This window comes from Vidua chalybeata, chromosome 2 (genome assembly GCF_026979565.1).
Source record: "Vidua chalybeata isolate OUT-0048 chromosome 2, bVidCha1 merged haplotype, whole genome shotgun sequence".
Taxonomy (NCBI): Eukaryota; Metazoa; Chordata; class Aves; order Passeriformes; family Viduidae; genus Vidua; species Vidua chalybeata.
In genome coordinates this window covers 82837335-82858138 of record NC_071531.1, presented here as the reverse complement: position 1 = coordinate 82858138, position 20804 = coordinate 82837335, and the positions used below count along the sequence as shown (strand labels likewise).

Genomic DNA, 20804 nt, shown 5'->3' with positions numbered 1-20804 from the left:
GGTTCATCTGCCCAAGGAGAGGCACTTGCAAAACAGAGATGCCAACATCTGGTTTACTCATCACAGGACCTCCATACCTTCAGTGGAATATAATTACCCCTGGTAGGGAAGGTAAGGAAGTTGTGACGAAGCCAGTCCAGGGACCAGCACTACACAAGAGGGAGTTTCTCCCTGTGAGCTGTGAAGAACTGTGCTGCTGTGCTGTGATTTCTGCATGAAAACCGCCTGTCATGCAGCACTCCAGGGGCATCTCACTGCATCTCACAAGAATAAAGCAGTCCCCTCTTCTGGCACACACACAGTCATATTCACTGCCCTCAACACCTCAGCTTTTACCAACTTACTCTGCAGCTTAATGAATTGAGTCTTAGAGTGCTTTGAGAGAGGAAAGGTGTTTAAAAAGCACAAAAGAGCCATTAATATCAGATGTCAACCTGTTACAAGGAAAAACTGTGCTGCTGCTGTTTTCTTGATTAGTCAGGACACCCTAGGTTGTTATCTCATTTGCAACTGTGACAGAAACTGATACCAGCCCCTCTTAGGAAAAGTTATTTTATTTTGTTGAAGCCATACGTTTCCAAGGATAGAGGAAAGCTCAGGAGCCATAAATCATGTCTAGATAAGAAAAATCTCAAACAGTGTTTTTTTTGCAGGATGTTGCTTGTTCTGTGATAATTGCTCGATGTTCAAGGCAGATTTCCCACTGCCTGCTCAGACATGCAGCACAGAAGAGAAATGCCCCATGCCAGTTACTGTTGTTAGCATTTGAAATCTGAGCATGTTAAGACAATTTTAATAATACTCTTTAATAATAATAAATCCTATGGAGCTGCAGCACCATGGATTTCAAGGTCTGTCCACTTGCTGTCAGAAGTCATGGCTGCAGCAGAGATGTGCTGGCCTGAGCTAGGTGGGGTAGCAACGGTGGTGGCAAATTGACAATGCAGAGCTCCTGAGGTGCCTCAGCTTTGCTGCTATGAGCACATGAGCTCCCATGTCACTGCGACTGCAGAGCTGCGCTGGAGATGCTGGTGGACCTGGGATGCAGGGGCTGCTGGGTTTAGCTGTAGGGAAGCTGCTCTGGCTACAGAGCCCCAGGAAGTGCACACCTGGCTGCTGTGCAGTGCCACACAGCTAAGATGAGTCAGAGATAAAGTCACACAGAAGGTGCAAGACAGCTGTGGGGGGGCAGCTACCCCTTCTTCCCAGTGCTTGGGCTGCAATTGAGAGCTGCCGCCATCACACGTGCCTTCAGAGGCTGCTGGGGATCCCGTCACCCCACCCTAGCATCCCCTGGGGCTTGAGCTGGCCTCTTTCCTGCCTTGACAGCTGCCATGTAGCCCTTGAGGAGTACCAGGATTAAGACAGGGTGTCATGAAGGAGTGGGAAGTCAGCTCCACATCTGTCTTGACAGCAGACCAGGCATGTTTGAGTGAGGACACATGCCAAGTTCAGTTTGGAGAGCATCCACTGGCTGCTCTCTGCCTGTTAGCAGCCATGACCTTGCCCCTTGCACCCAACATTCCTATAGCAAAATGCCACTGACTTCACCCAACTACAACCAATACTGGCACACAAAAGCTGCTTTTCCTTTTGAACAAAGCCAGTTCTGCTTGCAGACAGCCTCTCTTTCTCCACAAACAGCAGTGGCCCATGAAGGGTGAGGCAAGGAGTCATCCTCTCTTTCCACTCATGCCACTGCTTCCCCACTTTTGTCACCATTGTTGGTATCCTGCTTTGCCATTTGCATCACTGCTGAACAGGGTGGGCTGGGATGTGCACACACATCTGGTTGCATTGAGCGCAGCTCCTGAACTAAAGAAACAACTCTGTCCCATCATGAACCAGCCAAATCTCCTTTTCCTTCTGAATCCATCCATGCCAGCTCAGCCTTGCTGCAGGCTACACGATGCAGGGGCAAAGCGGCCATGTTAGTAACTGAGGTCTCTTCAACCCAGGACAGGCCACCACCAACATAGCACTACTGAGATGGCAGCACCAGCTTGCTCACTCCTGTGACTCATTATGGGATGCTATGGTAGATCAGGGGTCCACACGAGGCTGGCACTGGAGGGAGAGACACAGATGGGTGTGAAAGGAAGGAATCAAGTATGGAGGACTCCCAAACGTCTTGTGGAGTCCAACCAAAGTAAATGCTGCTGAGACAGGAAGCCTCCCTCCTGCAGGCAACTGCACCAAGAGATCCAAACCCCCTTGCTGAGCCAAGCCCCAGGGAAGGGCAGCATTCCTGTGCCCTTCTCCAGCAGTGGCAGATGTCTCTGTGCTCCTCATCTGGCTGCAAACACTTGCTGGCCCCCTGCAAAGCCCTGATGTGTGACCCAGCTTCAATGTCACAGATGCTGGAGGACATGGCTCATGCTGGCAGAGGGAAGAAGGGGTGAAGAGAGAGCAGAGAGGATGTGCAGTGTAGAAGAGGAGTTGGTTCTGCCTCTGACATTAAGGTGTCTCTTTGTGTGTGGGTCTTCACACAGCAAAACAAAAGCTGCAGCCTGGGATCTGTCCTGCCTCTCCTCCCACCTGATAGTCCATAGTCCCCTGTGTGCTTCAGGAGCAGTCAGCTCTCAAGGGAGACAAGGCAGTTGGCAACAAATTTGAATCCAAAAGTGTGGCTCCCTGATCTGCTGGGCATTGGAGCAGACACAAGGGCTTCAGGGCTAAGACATTTGTGGGTTTAGACCTTCAGAGAACACCACATCTTGAAGATTCAGGACTCAGACCTTCAGACAGGGTGGAAGGAGCAAGGAAGGGCTGGGGGAAGATGACCTTGGTCATCTTGGGAAATGCTTTCCCACCATGCAAAAAAAAATGGGCAGTGGGTCTTTCCTTGCAGCAAGATCCATGCAATTTCAGATGTCTGGAAAGGCCTGAAGGTATATGAGATATACCCAGCTGCATCCCCTCCACCAGTTGGACACCAGAGAAATGAGCAATGCAGCCAATAGCAGGACTTTGTCCCCATTCCACCCTGATCCTTGCTGTTTCCCACCCCCTTGCACTCTTACCTCCCTCTCCTTTCATCAAGTCCTAGTAACCCTCTGTAAGACATGTCCTCCCCTAACCACCACCACCTGCTCCTTGGAAGGGCTGGGCTTCTGCAGAGCTCACTGCCTCTGCGTAAGTCTCAGTGTCATCACAGCCAGAAAGAAATTACCTCATACCACATTTAGTGTGCATTTCCCAGAGGAAGCATCTTGACACCTGCAAATCACAGAAACTTTGTGGCCTGCACAGATAAAACCCGAACATTTTACAACAGACAGAACTCTAGTTACAGTGGTGGTGGCCCCAAGCAACGTTGCCTTGGCCCTCCTTGTTATTCCCCAGTCAGTTCATTATTATTAATGTCACTACAATAAATACCAGAATGAAATTGACAGCATTTGGCCACGTATCTTAAAGCATTGCCCCACTCCTCCTTTATTCCATGTATTTGCAGCCTTGGCTTCTGTTCCTATCAGTCATCAGAAGAGGCTTTAGGGACAAACCGTTTGACGATGTGACCAGCTAGGTAATAAAAGCCATGCAGAACCGCGGCCGTGGCATCAATGACCAGCGCGAAGGTGCCCCCGATCCCAGTGGCCATGTCTTTAAGGACAGAGGGAATGGCACAGATGGAGTGGTAAGGGAAAGCAGCAAGGTGAAGGACAAATGCCACAGGGATGCTCAGGATCCTGTAGGTGAGGGATAGCACATCTCGAACAATTTGCAGGAAGCCCAGGAAGATGTTGACGATGACCCTCCCAACATCATAGGGGATGCTGATGAGCACCATGCTGACGGCTTTAAGGTAGGACACCATCCCATTCCACAGGCTGTAGACTCCGTCCAGAATTGTACCAACAACTCGCTTTACAACGAGCCACAGAAAATAAAACACAAATTTCACCAGTTCCACAAAGATGTAGATGAGGAGTTCCAGAAGTTTGATGAAAGGGGTAGCAATGATGCCAGCCACTTTTCTCACCCAGCCACTCTCTTTGGTCTCCTGGTTGTTACTTTTTCCCACTTGCTCTCCAGAGCGGATCTGACTGACAACTTGCAATACTGCTTCTCTTTTCTTCTGGCTTTGTTTGTCTTTCCCACAGTTGCCTTTGAACAAGTGAACTCCTGGTAGAAGCTGCTTCTCCAACTCTCTCACCGTGAGGTCTGCCAAGCTGTTCTCGTCATTGATATTTTTCACTAGTCCCATGGACCACCCCTCTGGAGCATCACAGCAGGCTGCCAGCCAGAGGCTCTCTGGCACTGACACCTTGCCTTTAACTTGGATGCTGGAAGGAATTGCGCCTGCAAGGAGATATAGGTGATCCATCTTGGAACAGTAAGGGATCAGAGCTTGCTCCACTACCTTCCCAATGTCTCTGTGCCAGCTTTTGCTCAGAGCTGGGCTCAGAGGGACAGCGTTTGTGAGTGTGTAAGTGGCCACCTGGAAATCCTCCTCATTAAGCAAACTGGGATTGAGAAGGCCTCTCTCGTAGCCAGAGCCCACATAGTCTGAGGTCAGAGCTTGATTTGCACCAAGGTTAGCCACAGTGCCACCAATATCGGCTTCATGCACCATTTCATGCAAGTCATTTTCTGGATCATCTATCTGAAAGAGTAGAGAGAATGTTACTGCATGCAATTCATCTTCCTAGAAAACAATGTGTAACATGAGCCCTGACATATATTTTTCATTAGGACTACTACTACATGCCGTGCCTTGGATTATATCCTGCACCCTCTCATTACTTTCCTTGAAGTGAGTGCTTCAGAGGAGTGTATTCTCTACTTATCTTCTCTGCCAAACACATTGGTTTAGGCTCCAAAGGATATTTGCAGTTCTCCAGTCTGGTACACAGCACAGTACAGACTTCAAAATCTCACCAGGCACCATATACCAAGCCTCTGACTTGTAATTTGTCCTAGAAGAGATTTTTAAGACTAATAGATGGCTAGATTTAGGGTCATGTTTTCACCTCCTACTGTGGTGGTACCTGCAGTTCATTTAAGAACTTAACCATGGCACCTTAAGCTTCTCTGAACTATCAAATCCAAGTCATGGGGAAAGAAAAAAGACCAAACAAGCCATGCGGTATAAGATGTCTAGACAAGGCATTTACCTCTCACCACCTATTGTGTAAGAAGCAAGAATGAAGCCAGACATCATGTCAGGTGACCTGAACTACCCCACCTTGAACAAGAGTCACAGCAGTGAGGTCCTAGGGCTGGTCATCAGCAACTTGATCCTCATGTCATTAACAGTCTGAACCTCATCCTTAATGACCACACAGCTCCTGGCATAACACGGGTGAGGGTGCCATCACCAAAGGTCCTCGATGGAATCTGTGCTACCTGCTTGTGGTTCCCATGCAGTGGTGCCAGAGGTAGCAATTACTGCCATGGGAGTTTGTCCTGGAGCCATGTGTGAGGGAAGGGGGCAGGCGGAGGCGGTAAAGAGCAGTGGGAGGAGAAGCACTAAATGGCAGGGTGTGTTCAGGTCTTTCTCAGGTGGCCATGGCTCTGTCTGATCCATAGTCATTCCTATTGACACTGCCTGCAGCCACTCCAGAGGGCTGTGCCAAACTGTCATTTTGTTCCTCAAATTAGAGGGTGAACATGTTGGTAGAAGTTCAGGGATGGCAGATGATCTCTGGCAGTCACTGTCTTCTTTAGTCTCTGTTCCAGAGGCTGCGGCCCTCAGGTCCCCGCATTGTCCTGGCCCAATTAAACCTTCTGCCTTTGCCCCTGGCCCATAAATTGTTTCCTGCACTATATAATGTGCACTTTGGAGACATCTATGGCAGACAGTTCATAGTCTACTGAATCATTGCCAGGTCATCCATCCTTGTCTCTTGACCACCCTGCAGGACACTTGGACAGATACCAAATTATGACCTTGCCACCTTACACAGAGTTTGCATCCTCTTAGTGGCACATCACTCCTCACAGTTCTGCACAAGCCTGTGCTGAGAGTGAGGGTGAAAGGGCCAGTGTCAGCAACTGTCCATCACCCTCACCTGGGAGCTGAGCTCTGGCTGGCTTCCTGCATCAGCCAAACCCCTGCAGTGAAGGCGCAAGGCTCCCTCTGTGCCAAGCTTGGTCACGGTGCCAAGCCCAGATATTGCAGAGGGCTGCATTACCCCACCTCCTGCTAAGGAGGTTTCTTGGTCTTTTTTTTTGAAGCATCTGGTGCTTATTGCTTCAGGACTGGGAGGATCATAGTGAGTCCCATGTGCTGATGCACAAGTCACAGCTTTTTCTAAATGCACTGCCTGACATTTTGCATTCCACAAAATCGCTGTCTCTTCCTCCCCCCCCCTTCCCTTGCCATTCTCCCCTTCTGATGAGATGATGGTGTGCCATGGGACAAGGGATGCACCCAGTGTGTTTAATAGCACAGAAGAGGTGAGGGGGATTGGTCACAGATGTGAGGCTGTGCCCTGGAACTGTCCTCAGTGCTATGACCCTTTGGAGTTTTATACCCTTTCAAAGACACTCACCCCATCTCACTTCCATGGTGAGTGCTGCCAATCTACAAGGACATATAGACTTAAGATGGATCAGCTCTGCCTCCTGGCAGAAATTATCAACCTACACGAAGCAGAACAAACTTAATTTCTTTCTCCCTGTGAGCTGCTGCATGCAAACCTTGAGGATCCTGTCAAGTAAATATGTCCCTGGTTACCTGCCCAGTTGCAGGGGCCTTTGCACATACCACCAAGATTGTTTGGGTGCAATTAAAAAAGAATATGATAAAAATGCAGCTGTCTGCTGCTCATGTGTCAGGCTCTGACATCACCTAATTATGCTTATAATAACTCCTATTATGGTTTGTCATAACTAACGTGTAGCTGAGGTTTTCATGCCTCCTCCAGTTCAATCCCAAAGTAAGGCCATCTCAGCACTGCATCTAATCTGCATTGCAAGATACCTTTCCTCCCTGCTTTGAAAAGCTTCTGGCTTGTGTCATCCCAAAACATATCTGTGTTTATGCGGCCAGCCATGAAGCCACCTGTCCAAATAACCTGGAAGAGCTGAGGGCAAAATCCAAGCAGACAGGTAAACACTTTATCATAGAATGGAGGTTTAAAAATAACTTATGTGCCTGCAGCCTGTATGGATGTTAGCATATAACAATATTGATGTGTGTCATTAAGTGGAGGGTGCAGTCTGACAGAAGGGACAGAGGCAGAGGGGGATTAGAAATATGGCAACACACAGTTATTAGGGCAGGCAGCTTCCATTCGGTTTGGTCATTTAACAAGGCAGGACTCTGCCACCCCCACCTTCCCCACCCTTGTATGTAGGATCCCTGAACTTCAGCTTCCCTCTCCCACCACTACCTCCTCAGGCACCCTTACACCTTTGATTGAAGTGGAAATGTTTGATCCAACCTTAGTTGGGATTCATACCTCAGGGAAGAGGCACACGACGTCTTACGCTGAAGTTTCTGCAGTAGGACATTCACGAGTGGCTCTAGAAGTGCCTGCTCTCTTGACTCTCTACCAAGAGAGATTGCAAGAGCAGCTCAGAGGTAGCTGCATTATAGCTGGGCAAGAATCCCATCTTGGTTGTCTGCCTGGTGGTAGCCATTAACCAAATGAAAACACAAGGCACTTCATCCAGCCCCTCATAAAATAGGATGGAAAAAGCAACTCTGGAGTTTTCCATCTCTCTCTAAGCTACAGAAAGAATCAAGCACAGAGATTTTCAGACAATCAAAATAGAATGCGGTAAAAAAAACCTGAGTGACTTATTCTCAACCCCTAGGAAATCTGTGGCGGAGCAGGTTTTCAGATCTGTGCCTTGAGGAGTCCCATCAGTACCCTGCTCATCAGCCTACCCTTCCTGCTCTCTAATTTTTCCCTAATTGCTGAATTAATTCATTGTTTCCAGCTGCCAATCTGCAGTGGGTGGCACTGACATTCCTCACACTTCTCACCCAATTAGTGCCTCTCTGTTACATTTGGCATTTGTTTCTCAGGCAGACATTCCTGAGGAGGGAGTGAGATGGTGCCCTCACCACTTACATCATTATCACAAAAAAAAAAAAGCATATGACAACCTTGAGGCACTCACTAGAGTGCTGAGAGTGTTTTTATAGTGATTTCTTTCCCTTTGCTGTGTGTCTGCATCTCCATGTGTAAGCACATGCCACTGTGCAGCTGAGCCAGCTCATACCCAGCTATCCCTGTCTTGGCAAGGAAATTACCCAGAAAATTGGTGATATGAGCTCACTGGGTTGTGCTGCAGAGCAAGTGTTGCTAAGGGTTCCCTTCAGCAGCCATCTGACCTAGCCTTGGTAGAACATACATAATGGGTGTGAAAGCTTTTCCCCACTCTCTCCTCCAAGTGGCAGTGTCTGAGAGGGCTGTATGCACTCATTTCTTGAGTTATAGGAATTTTTCATATTCTTGATTTCTTCCCCTTACATATTCTTCTGCAGATTTTATTTTCTTGTCCTAGTACTTTTCTGTCTCAGTCAGAGGCTCCTCCAGGGAACTGCAGCGTTGCTAACTCCTGCCTCTGAGACATCTGCATTTCACTAGTGGATGAAAGAGACCCATTAGTGGGGTCTCATTATTATTATAGTGGGGCCTCAGTAGACCCATTATTGTCACCATGTAAGGCTGCTCTGGAGAAGCCAGATCAAATAAAGGTAGCACCTGCCCTACTATTTCCGAGGCCACAGAAGGTCTTGGTGGCAGGACACACAAGGTTTGGGACTCTGGACTGCTGGCAGGAACCAAGACAAGATGAGAGGTCAAAACGGATGGAGCAGGAAGGGCAGAGAAGCCAGCTCAAGGGAGGTCCAGGGGAACCAAAGTTACTGGGTGGGGGGGCTGCCCACTGCTCCATGGCAGGAACAGCTCCTGAGCCTACCTAGGTAGGTTGGGAGAGCTGGACCACAAGAAGCAGGAGAAGATATGGGAGCTAGAGGTGATGAAGGGTGTCACTGGCCAAGGCAAATGGGAAAGGATCTCATCTCTGCTGCTTTACCTTGCTGCCTCCATGGCACTGACCAAAGATTCTTGCCAGATTAGGTCCCCTTTGCGCTTTAAAAATTTGCCACCCTTCCACAACTCAGTAATGACAGAGTCTGCAAAAAGTTTCCTCTGTTTTAAAAGGGCAAGCTCCCACAGCTTACCTGTGAGGTGGAAGGAGCTCAGATCAAAAGGCTCTTAGAAACTCCTGCAATTCAAGACCCAGCCCAGAGAGCCAGAAGACAGTCCAGGCTAAGATAACCACTTAATATCTCCTGTCTTCAATGCCTGTGGCCTTAGTATCTCATCACCACACATGAGAAAAATAAGCACAGCATTCTCCTGGCAGAGGAGTGAGCTGCCACTGGATTGTGGCAACATCCAGTAGCTGAGGGCCACACTTCTAACACACTGCTCTGACACTGCAGCCATTCCTGCCCTCATAAACACCCTTGCACACTGATAATCTCTCCTGAGCTCAACAGATGGGGTAGCCTGATGTTGCTACAATATTTGTCATTATCACTGCTGAAAAATCTAAAAAATGGGAGGGAAAAAAAGGAGAGCTAAAGTTCTCTTAGGGCACCGCCAGTTTTAAAGTATTTCCTTTAAATTGAACAGCCTGAAGGCCTTGGTTAAACATGCCAAGTGACAGGGGAGACAAAAACCACTGAGGCTCTGGAAAAATTCATTTTATACTGCATACTTCTGACCTGACTGAAACCTGCATGTCCCACAACACAGCAACTCATTTTCCTACCTCAGTCTGCAACACTGGGACACACTGAAAAGCTGCAGCATCAACTTGGTGAACCACAAATGGATGCTTTATCTCTGCTCAGTGAAGCTAAAGAACCCCTATCAACACTGTGCTCATACTGGCAACAGAACAAACTCGAACTTGACACTGCGATGTTTAACCCACAGCAGTGCTCCCTGCCCACAAGAGCTGGCTGCGCAGGACAAACACATCACTGGTGTCAGAGAGGGCTTTCCTCTCCCTTGGCACTGCACTTGCATGCAGCAGCCTCTCAGTTTTCATTATAAGCTCTTGGGACAAGAAACTATTTGTTTGCCCAGCTCCAAGCATAAAAATAAGTTTTGCTCATGCTATATTCATACCAACAGAAGTTCAACAAGCAGAGTTCCTGCCTCCTCTGCAAAATTCTAGCCCCAGCTTTACCCCAGAGGAAATGTTCTCCAGGAAGAGTTGCTTTTCAGTGAAGGAAAAGCTGCCTTACCTGCGGTTCAACCAGCCAGTTCTCCTCCTCACTTTGAGCTGGCTTTGTAAACTTAAAAGCTGAATAAAGAGGGATTTTGTCCTTAGTACTGTAGAGGGTTGCAAACCGTGGCTCTTTGTTGTACTGCTGACAGATTTTCACATGGAACGGCTCCGTAAATCCTTCGGGTGGGACTTGTCCAGAGAAGAACACGTTACACTCGGCAAAACCAGTTTCATCCTCTCTAACAACTCTGCCCTGGGAAAAGCCTGGGAAAACTGAGATGCAAAGCAAGAATACAATTGACGTCTTCATGGTCCACTCCCTGGAGCCGAGGGAAGCCCCGTCTGCCTCCGCTGGGTACGGCAAAGGACCTGCGCTCAGAGTCCATGCAGCAGCGAAGCCAGAAAGCGTCTGGAATTCGGGTGTAGCGTGCGAGGGAAATGAAATCTGAAACCACAGCCGATCCCTTCGGGGAGCCGGCGCGTTCTGCAGGCAGCACGTTGGGAAACCGAACGTGCGCGAGGCTGCGCTGACACACGCAGCGGGCGCCAACTGCCCGCAGGAGAGGATGCCAAGCAACCTGAAATCATCTGGGAAGAGGAGGAGGGACGCCCATGGCAGCGGCAGGGCTGGAGCTGAGCAGCACCGACTGTCCAGGCTGGGGCTCAGCGCCGGCGGGGGTGTGGTGTGCTGCATTGCAGCAGTCCCCGGCAGGAATTTTGGCTGACACAGCCAGAAATGTTCCTAAGGCTGTCAGAGGGGATGCTGCAAAGTCAGATTCCACCACCCCAAAGAAGGTATTAGCTGTCCTCTCCAGCTGTGAGCCTGGCCAAAGGAGAGGGAGAGAAAGAAGAGAGGTGGCAACATTGGAGCTTCTGGGAGTCCTCTGTCCCTTTTTGGGGTGTCTGTCATCACTATTGCTGCCAGCCACATGCTGCTTAGATGCTTGGGAAAGGCATTCACTTCCCACCTCTCCTGGTGCTGTATGGGGAATTAAAAACCCTCCAGTATCACCTCATCTCGGGAGACCCTCTCTCAGAAGAGATTAACAACAGGTAGAAGGATGAAGACCCTCAGATCACGTACCCCTAATCAGCATCCGCCACAGAACATTTTGGTCAAACCTATGGAACTGGCAAAAAAAGGAAATGAAGCTGCTCCTCTGAGTTTATATTCAGCAGAGTAACCATCCATCCAAGAAACAGCTGCCTATGACACCTTGGCTACTGCTGGGTAAAAGCAGTATTCCTTCAGTGACTGGGAAAAAATAATGTTTTCAAAATAGTGGAGATGGAAAGGAAATTACAGAGCAGTACCTTGGAGTCGAGAAAAGGTAGCATTTTCCCACCCCAGAAGTGAGATGTGATCAGCTGTGTTGCCAACAATTTAAAAAAATCCTAGATGCCAATAGGGCCCTTTTATAATAAAATTTCCAAGCAAAAAACCTCCCACGTGCTATCATGCCACAAGTACTTTGCAGACAAGGTAGGATTATGTCCATACTGAAAATTATGAAGTGTAATGGTGAGTGGTTAAAGGTGGTGAGCCTGCCCAAGGTCAGAGAAGGAGTCTGTGAAAGGCTAAAAATAGACTGCATTGTATGACCATCATTCCTCTACTCAGGGATGACTTCTGGAAGGATCAAGACAAGGAAATATGTCAACACCTTTTGGTGTGTCGATATCAGCTACGGGAGACAGAGGCAGGCTGGACAGGCTGGGGAACAACAGGAAATGTAGTAAGTGGGCCTGGGTTTGGTCCAGGCAGATGACTGGTCACCCAGCCCTGCCAGAAAGAGTTAGTCATGTTCAGGAAAGGTGACGGAAAGGAAAGCACAGACATAAAATTTCATTTTCCTGAATGTAAAAAGGCTCTTGGAAAATCAAGAACCGAAGCTGAACCTTTGCTGTTAGGTGCTTTTCTGATTCCAGACTAGCAATTACCTGGGCAGCAGAAGAAAATATTTTCATAAGCATGGTAAGCCCTGCTAGCAGGCAAAGCTAGGTCAGACAATGAATTTAAACACCCCACTTCAAGGTTGACATGCATTACCTCACATGGGCATGGTCCCAATGCAATGAAAACACAGCATGAGGTGTCTCAAGATGTGCATGACAGCAGGCACCAGCACACTGAACAGATCAATGATTTCCACCAGGAAACTGATGGAAATCCTGCCTCTGTCCTAGACCTGTGAATCAACCTCTTGCCTCAAAGCGGCAACTCTGTCTCATTAGATGTACAGCCCCAAGCTGTCTTCTGACCCTCAAGGGCTTTTATGGGCTTTGGAAACTCTGAGGAGTTCTTTCCTTTCAGAGTGTGAGGCTGGGGTCTGTCTGCCAATTCAGCTCTGCATCTACCAGCAAACAGATAAACCTGACTCATCCTGAAGAGCAGGACCTTCAGGTTCTCACCTCCCATGAGGATCATCTGTTGAAAGCCAGCATGGAATTCCACGCCTCTGCTCCCAGTTCGATTTTCTGTCCAAATGAGGTGCCTGTCCAGTTTCTATCTAATTTAAGATAGCTGTTGTGACCCTTGAACACAGAGCTGTGTATTTTTTTCTCTTGCTAACATCACTGTTACTAAAGGGACTTGTGCCATCATCATGCTGTGGCACTCACCATGCTGAAAAGATAAAGACTGCCCTGCCCTAGGAAGGTTACATTCTCAGCCAAGGGACCACAGACAGAGGACTGAAACATAGTGAGCTGGAGTTGGCTAGAGGTTTTGATGACCCAGTGCTGCAGTAGCTTATCTGCTATCAGACGCTTTTATAGGCATCACAGGGAGTTATGCCTTTAGGCTGTGATAGCAAGCGATGCCTATAGGAGCTGATGCCAAAAGGAGTATTAAGATCAGATTCAAAACAGCCCTAAGGCTGTTGATGTGAGCAGAAGAGCTTTGGCAAAATACACATTGGGTTGGCAATGGTCAGTGTGAGCTGGTGGTGTCAGCATGAACTGTGGCAGCAGTGTGGCCCTGGACCTGGGGCTGCCTTCTCCAAACCCATCAAGAAGTGACAGTGCAATAAACTGAGCAGTGTCAACAGTGCGGGCAAGAACCTGATGTTTCATGTGGTGGAGCAGAGGGAATCCAGGGAGGATACAGAGTGATGTGGCCAAAGGGACACATGAGAAAAGTGATCATAGAATCGCAGAATATCCCAAGTTGGAAGGGACACACAGGATCATCAAGTCCAACTCCTGGCCCTGCACAGGACCCCCCCTCCCCTCCATCAAGAGTCACACCATGTCCCTGAGAGCATTGTCCAAACGCTTCTTGAACCCTGTCAGGCTTGGGGCTGTGACCGCTGCCCTGGGGAGCCTGTTCCAGGCTTCCCCCTCTGGGTGAAGAACTTTTTCCTGATATCCAACCTAAACCTCCCCTGACACTTCAGGCCATTCCCTTCGGTCCTGTCACTGGTCACCACAGAGATCAGATCAGTGCCTGACCCTCCTCTTCCCCTCATGAGGAAGCTGATCACTCAGTGGCAGGCAGAGGTTGTGGGACACAAGAGAGGCTGTAGACAACAAACTGTATAGACACAGAGATTGCAAGGCATGACAGGGGTAAAGAGTGTTGGGGAAAATTAAGAGAGGTTGGAGAGAAGGAAGGGAAGAAAAGAGGTAAGGATCCAGAAAATTGTATTAACCATCAGGAAAAGGAAGATACTGGGCAAAAATTAGAGTTGAGGAGGATCTGCATTCCTGAAAATATAGGGTGCTAAGAAAAGGTGAAGAAGGAAAACAAATGGAAATAGGTGTGAGGAAAACCAGGAGGCAGGTTGTGACAGGTCAAGTGAGACGATGAGAGAAATCTGAGGAAAGTCTCTTGTGATAAGAAAATGAGGAGAAAATATGAGTATGAATAGGGAGAAAGGAAAATGAAAGGTTTACATCTATCTTCATCGACCTAACATAGATGAACAGTTTTCCTGTTCTCCAAGGGTCAAGAGCAGGACCAAGAACAAGCATCAAGAACAATGTCTCAAAAGGAAGAATGCCTCCCTGCACAACAAACCTGAAAAGCATGTCAGCATCCAAACTCTCTAGCCATTAAGAAGCTGCCAGGCTTGTCTGTCTGCTTTCCCACACTGCTTCTCCAGTCCTGTCTCTGTTCACACAACTGACACTGGATTTGCTACAAATAGAAGATTTATCCCCTCACATGCTTGACCCCTCTACTCTAGCCTTTCAAAACATTCTTGACTCCAAATATTTTTCCAGGCTAGATCTCCAGTCTTCTATCATGGCCTCTGTGAGGCTCAAGTGTTGTATGTGACTGTCTCTTTCCCCTAAGAAAAGGAAGAAGACAGTGTCTCCAAGGGCAAGCAGTCTCATGAGAGAGACACCATTTGTTTCAGGAGGCATACCAAGCTTGGACTTGGAGCACAACAGTGCCAGAAGACATGCCATGGCATATCAGAGAGCACATCTGCCTCCTCACTGTCTCATGGGGAAACAGACTCTTTTTAAAATTACTTTAAAAACTTGCTCTGGGAAGGGAGCCCAGAGCTGAGCTACAGGGAAAAGCAAGAGTGAAACACTTTTCCTATTGTAACTAAGAGGGGCAAGGGGAGAGGGTGGGCACAAGGACAACAAACTCTTTAGGAAAGAGCTTAAAACCACATTTTTGGGATTTTGATTCCCACCTAAAATGAGGTCTTAATGCCAATCTCTGCCGCCTTTTGTCTTCACACCTTCCCCATGGTGTCTCTGGTGCTGGTGAGGAACAGCCCTCCACTGGCAATGCTGCTTTGTTGCTCAACTCTGCCACGATGTTCACTAGCAAGGCTGGCCTGTGAGAGACCACAAACTGCCTGAGACTGCCAGGGATGCTGATCTGGCTCCTCTGCTTCTTTACTTGCATTTTCTGCTGTCCAGACTCAATGTCCACCCACAGCAGACAGTGGATACCCTGAAGTGGTGTCACAGCTGAATTCAGAAGAGAAAAAAAGCATGAAGTTTTAAACAAAACATTATAGAGGAGGTTGTCCATGGTGTACAATCAGAGGAAAAGGGTGGCAACTGGGAAGAGTGAAGCACCCACATTGCTCTATGGATCGTAACACCATTAGGACAGAGACATATTCTCATTTTGTACAAAAACTTGCACAGTGAAAGTCTGACAGGCACTTTGTAAAATATAAATGAACCATGCACCATGAAGTATAAATGCATTGCATAAATACTGAATAAAATTAATAAAATACAAAGGATGCTTCCTTTGGCATTTTATCACAGTCTTCATACCCAAGAAATCTCTGTTCATCTTCAGACTGTTTAAAAGAAGCACAATGACAATCCCATGCTAGACAGCAAAAGCAGGATGGATGTAGGTTAGCAGTATAAGGCAATGTTTTTAATAGTGCAAATGATTATCTGTCAAAATGAGCTATTTAGAGATGTGCTGAAAGCTCCAGTACCTCCATTCTTTAAGTTAGGAGGTGCTTTTTAACACTAAAAAAAAAAAAAAAAACCAAAAGAGTTGATGTTTCAACTGTAATGGCCTTTGTTTTACAGATTGTCAGTTAATCAGATCCACAACAATTCTTACACACTTTAAATCTGTTTTGGACAGGGAAGTTATCCACTTACATGTTTTTCTTCTAGGTATTAATATTGATTTTTTACTATTTGTTTTATTTTATGTTTTCAAAAGTGCAGTGTGATTCAGTCAATGCTGAGAGCTTGCCATGCTATATGCTGCCCAAAATAAGGCATGAGACAGCTCCTGACAGTCTGCATTGACAAAAGACTGGTGAGTGGGAAGAAAATTAGAGGTACAGACTTGTCAGGCTTGCATCATCTTCAGAAGAGAGAAGAAGAAAGCCATAACCCTTGAGAAAGCTAAACCCGCTGGCGGGATCCAGATCCTCTAATCAAGAAGCAAGGTAGTAGCCACACCCAAGACTGCCTGTCTCCAGAAACACCACTGTGTTTTGGAACCAAGGAGTAGTAGGAGGAGTGAGATGTTCTGCATTGGAGGTTTGGCCAGACTTGATAGATGGCTATGAGGTTCCAGCTGCTGCCCAGCTCCAGCACCCTCTATGCCACTCAGATTGGCAGTGGAGATGCCCCTATGGAGCCCAGTCATGCCAACAGCCAAAGTAGAGAGGCAGGCAACACAAGGCTCTGACTTGCATCATTCTACATGGCCAGGCAAGGACGAGGTGGCATCCTCCAGATGTGCCTCTGTCTCTGCACCAGCTTTAAAGTGAACCCAGAATGTCCACAGCTGGTCAGACAAACCTCAGGCAGGATCTAATGTACTCCTGCCACCACAGAGACTTAGTTAATGAAAAATTAAGTGCATTGGCTGTGTGAGAGAAAAGTGAACAGCTCTTTCTCCATTCTCATTTCAGGCCTTGGCTTGTTACTGAAATACATACTGCAACTGCTCTAGGCATAAACGTAATATCATATTTTCCACATACGTTGCTTCTTCGCCAGTACTGCCTAGGGGGAAAATTCAGATGTGAAAAACACAATCACCAGTCCCAGGATCCTGTCACTACCATGAGTATAAGGCTCAGATTTTGCCCTTAGAGTTCACAGAATAGCATCAGTGAATGACAGCCAGGACAAGGTATTTCCTCTAAAATAAAAAAGCAGCAGTGCTTTTATCACACTGACAGCAGGGTGGAAGGAAGTACTGGCCTCAAATTAGACCTCTAAACAAACAGGTCGCTGTTGGGATTGCAGGTTAAATTACAAGTGCAAAACCCAAAGCTCCCGAGGAAAGGAAACTTTCTCTCTCTCTCTCAAGCTCAGTTCAGCATCTAGGAAAATGAGGTTTATATCTTATCTCCATCAGGAGGCAGAAGAAGTCTGGCCTCAAGTGTCTCACCCCTGTAAGAGCCAGTGACAGGAGTCACTGTTCTGCTGCCCTGAGCTGCTTGCAGCTGAACTTTGCACAAATAGTCAGAAGGAGAATCACCTTCTGCCCTTTAGTTCTGTAGTGAAGGCACAAGAGCAAGAGTCTCACAGTCCAGCCTGAACCGCTCTGTTTACAGTCCCTCTGAGCAGCAGCCCCTGTGCCTGTGCCAGGACATGGTGCTTTCAATCTCCTCTGTGCAGCAGCCAAAGAACCAGAACTCCCTTGAGAGCACCACAGCCTTTTAACCTCCCTCCAGCACAAGGCCTGCGTAACCACTCCACGTGATCCTGACTGAGCATCCTTACACCTGATGGGAAGTGCTTAGAAATCTACCAAGCACGGTCTACCACGCTCATAGTTGGTAAACACTGCAGGAGCTGGAGTTGCTGGAGCAGGCAGGCTCCAGCACAATGAAAACTTGAAGCGGGGGACAGATGTAAATAGTGAGGCACATTCATCACACGCCAAACATTCCTATGCAAGCCCTACCCCCACAGGCACCAGCTCTATTGGTCTTCCCTCCACAGCTGCTCACAAAATGCTGCGCTCTGGTGGGTGGGACTCCCCACCAGTGGCATGCAGCACCTTGCACAGAACCAGGACTCCTCCCTCTATTCCTGCTTAAATTTTTATCTCCAAGGATAGCAAAGCCAAGTTCTTAGGGACACAGTAAGATAGTACTGGATAGGAGCAATGAGGTCAAGCTGCTCAATGTGCGTATTTTTGCAGGGACAGAGATGTGGCTGCTTTCACCATGCTCATGACAGGCAACTGGACAAGAAGAACAAGAAAAGGGAGAGAAATGCAAAGCTTGGATGCAATTACTAATCCTCAATAGCAATGATACAGAAACAGGCAGTGTCTTGCCAAGATAAAGCATGTCTGCAGAGGTGTTTGCAGCACACACACCTTCTTGGTGTGCCCCAGGTCTTCAGGGGAGCATGCAATGCCCCGTTCAAAAGGCCTTCTGCTTACACCCACAGTGGAGCTCCATGTTCAGCTGAAGGAACTGGCCACCAGAAATCCTGAACCAACCAATTCTGCTAATCGTATTTTTATACTCTTAACCAGTATTAACCACTTAAACTTCAGCTGAACCACTCCTGTCTTCCTGCACAAATCACAAAACAGAGATTAAAACCCAGGAAGGGAACAAATTTTGCCAGGCTGGTGAAATCCATAAGTGGTTTCAGTCAGGGTTACTGAATTTGTAAGAGAAGCCTGATTTATCCTTAGTCTGAGTTCCACAACAGGACCCAGTTCACAAGTCTTGCTCAAATAGAGGTGATGGTTCTGATGGCAAAATCAAACATCATCAGAACCATCCAAATGTACAAAATTTGTAATATGGAAAATTGAATTTCAGAGCCTGCTCTTAAATGGGACTTTACATCTACAAGTTGCAGAGCAGCTTAGTCCATTATTTGTGGTTTTATAAAAAGGGAAATGCACAAGACTTGGGGAGAGGGGGTGACTTTATGAAGGTCCCCTAGCTAGTGGCAATGCTAGGAAGAATATAACAGTTTCCTGAATGCCAGCCCTCTGCATTGACATAGTTCCACAAAAGCAAAAGACTCCCTTGAGGCCTCAGCAGCTAAAATACCATGAATTTGCAATCAAGCACTAAAAAAAAAAAAACAACCAGGTTGATCCTACTTGTGGGGATTTCATTGTTTTTCAAGCTCTTGCTCTTTATTTCCATCTGAATCAGAATAAACTGACTTCTGCCCACGTCTGAAAGAAACAATGTGGCTGATTAAAACTATTTCAAAGCCCCAGTGGCCTCATTAGTGGGCGAACCCTTTACTCAGTGTGCTAGTTCAGTAAATAAAGGATAACTAAGAATAACTAAAGGCAATAACAGTGGTTAAGAGAACTCACTGCTGCCTGATACCAGCTAGAATCCTCTTAGGAAGGAACACATGTTGTATTTATGTGGCATCTTTAGAGGTAGTAGAAATTGATCCTATGGTTGACCTTCTTTTCAACTGGTTTGAGGACTGCACTACTGAGATGTTGCTGGAAATGAACTTGAATTACGTTTTAACTTGGTCAGGATGACATAGAGCTGTTTTACTTTTCTTATAAACTCCTCCTTGTATTCCTGGTTTGGAAACTGGAGATAAATTAGGAGATTCTGTGCTTCCACACTGGGTTCTCTATTCCTTAGAGCCCTGTTTACAAAAAGTACTTAACCTGCATCTTGAAGCTTTCAGTAACTGAAATTTTGAATCCAGAAGGATCTCATTTAACTTAACCTCATCTTTGGAACATAAGTACTTACGTAGTTTTACATTGTAAACTCCACCTCTTCTGCTTGCTTTGTAAATTACTAATGAAATATAGAGCAGGATTTTCTGGGATTGCTCAAGTAAGTGAGTGAATCACCTCCCAGAGGAACCTGTCACTGTCCACTGAACAGATAAAGGATCCTAAAGATTTGCCTAGACTAGATATCTCACTTACCTGGAATTGTATGAGAGTAATCCTAGAGCTAAGGGAGAGATGCACATAAACTGAGGACTGATTCAGACAGAAAATATTGATAAAGCATTAAAACATAAAAAAACTTACAGAGAAGTATGTGTACCAGCTCCTGATGTTATTGCTAAAAGTTATAGCTGCAGCCGTCTCTTACAGAGACAAGGTCATCTCCACTCCACCCTGCCTAACAAACTCACTTGTGGAATACTTCACTGGTTTCTTTATTCCATACCTGCACAAAGGGAGAGGTAAAGTGAGCAGGTTCAAAGCCAGAGCCACTATGGTACATGGACAGCCAGTCCCTCCCTCCACTTAACACTGGTTTACAAAATCTGGGCACTGTGCTACTGAGACTCCTCCCAGCCAGACTGAGTCATTGTCAGCCAGCATTAAGGAAAGGATAAAATTAGCTTGGCTATTAGAAATGTTTGGTTAATAAATAAAACAGTAGGACAGTTTTGCTTAACAGTGGATGCAACCATAGACAGAGGTATGTCCTGGCTGCTTGCCTGGATGTAAATAGTGCGTGGCTAAAATTATTTGCTTTGTCCAAGCTCAAAAAATTCCCTTCAGTAGAAACAAGAGAGCTTCCATGGAGCTGAGCATGCATCCAAGACTGTGAGTCCAGGAAGCATTAGCTGTGTGTGTCTTGGGGCGCCACTCCTTCCTGCAGCACCCTGCCTTCCCCGAGTCCCCGAGTGCCTTTTGGCTGACATCACATCTCACGTTGGAAAAGCACTGGGATCTCGGCGGAGAGCCACGCGTGTGGGGAAGCAGACAGAGAAAGACACAAGAAGATGTATTCAAAACCAGTGGTTTGGACCTGCAGCACTGGTCTGGCTCGTTTAATGGCTGGCTGAGGAACCACAGTCTGTGGTGTCTGATGCAGGTCATCACTGCTGCAGGGAGGATCCAGATCAGCTCCTCATCCTTTGTCTTTTCTTCCAGGTAATTCCTACTCATTCCTGGGATTTTCCCTCTGTGGTGAATAGGTCACAGTCTGTTGCTGCAAAGCAAGAGTTTGCAGCTGCTAAATGCACCCATGACTGGAGTACTGAAGGTACAAAAATCCCAGCAGCCCAAGGAATTGAATGGAATGGAGCACAGAAGCAGAAAGTTGGAGAGATGGTGCAGTGGGAGGTGTCAGGGCAGAGGTTAAGTGCTGGAATGACTTTATGAGCAAAGAGAAGCAGCAGTAAATGGCCTTTACTGTCCCATGGCAGGCAGCAGG

The 20804-nt window shown here is 47.2% G+C and overlaps 1 protein-coding gene across 1 annotated transcript; it reads right to left on the bottom strand.

Annotated features, from left to right (window-relative positions):
* Window positions 1–538: 538 nt before the first annotated feature.
* On the bottom strand, window positions 539–11647 carry ENDOD1 (endonuclease domain containing 1). The gene is made up of 2 exons (XM_053936295.1): window positions 10226–11647; window positions 539–4609 (listed from the first exon to the last, which is right to left on the bottom strand). The coding sequence occupies exons 1-2, from the start codon at window positions 10901–10903 to the stop codon at window positions 3476–3478; spliced, it is 1812 nt and encodes a 603-aa protein (XP_053792270.1). The 5' UTR covers window positions 10904–11647; the 3' UTR covers window positions 539–3475.
* Between the last annotated feature and the right edge of the window lie 9157 nt (window positions 11648–20804).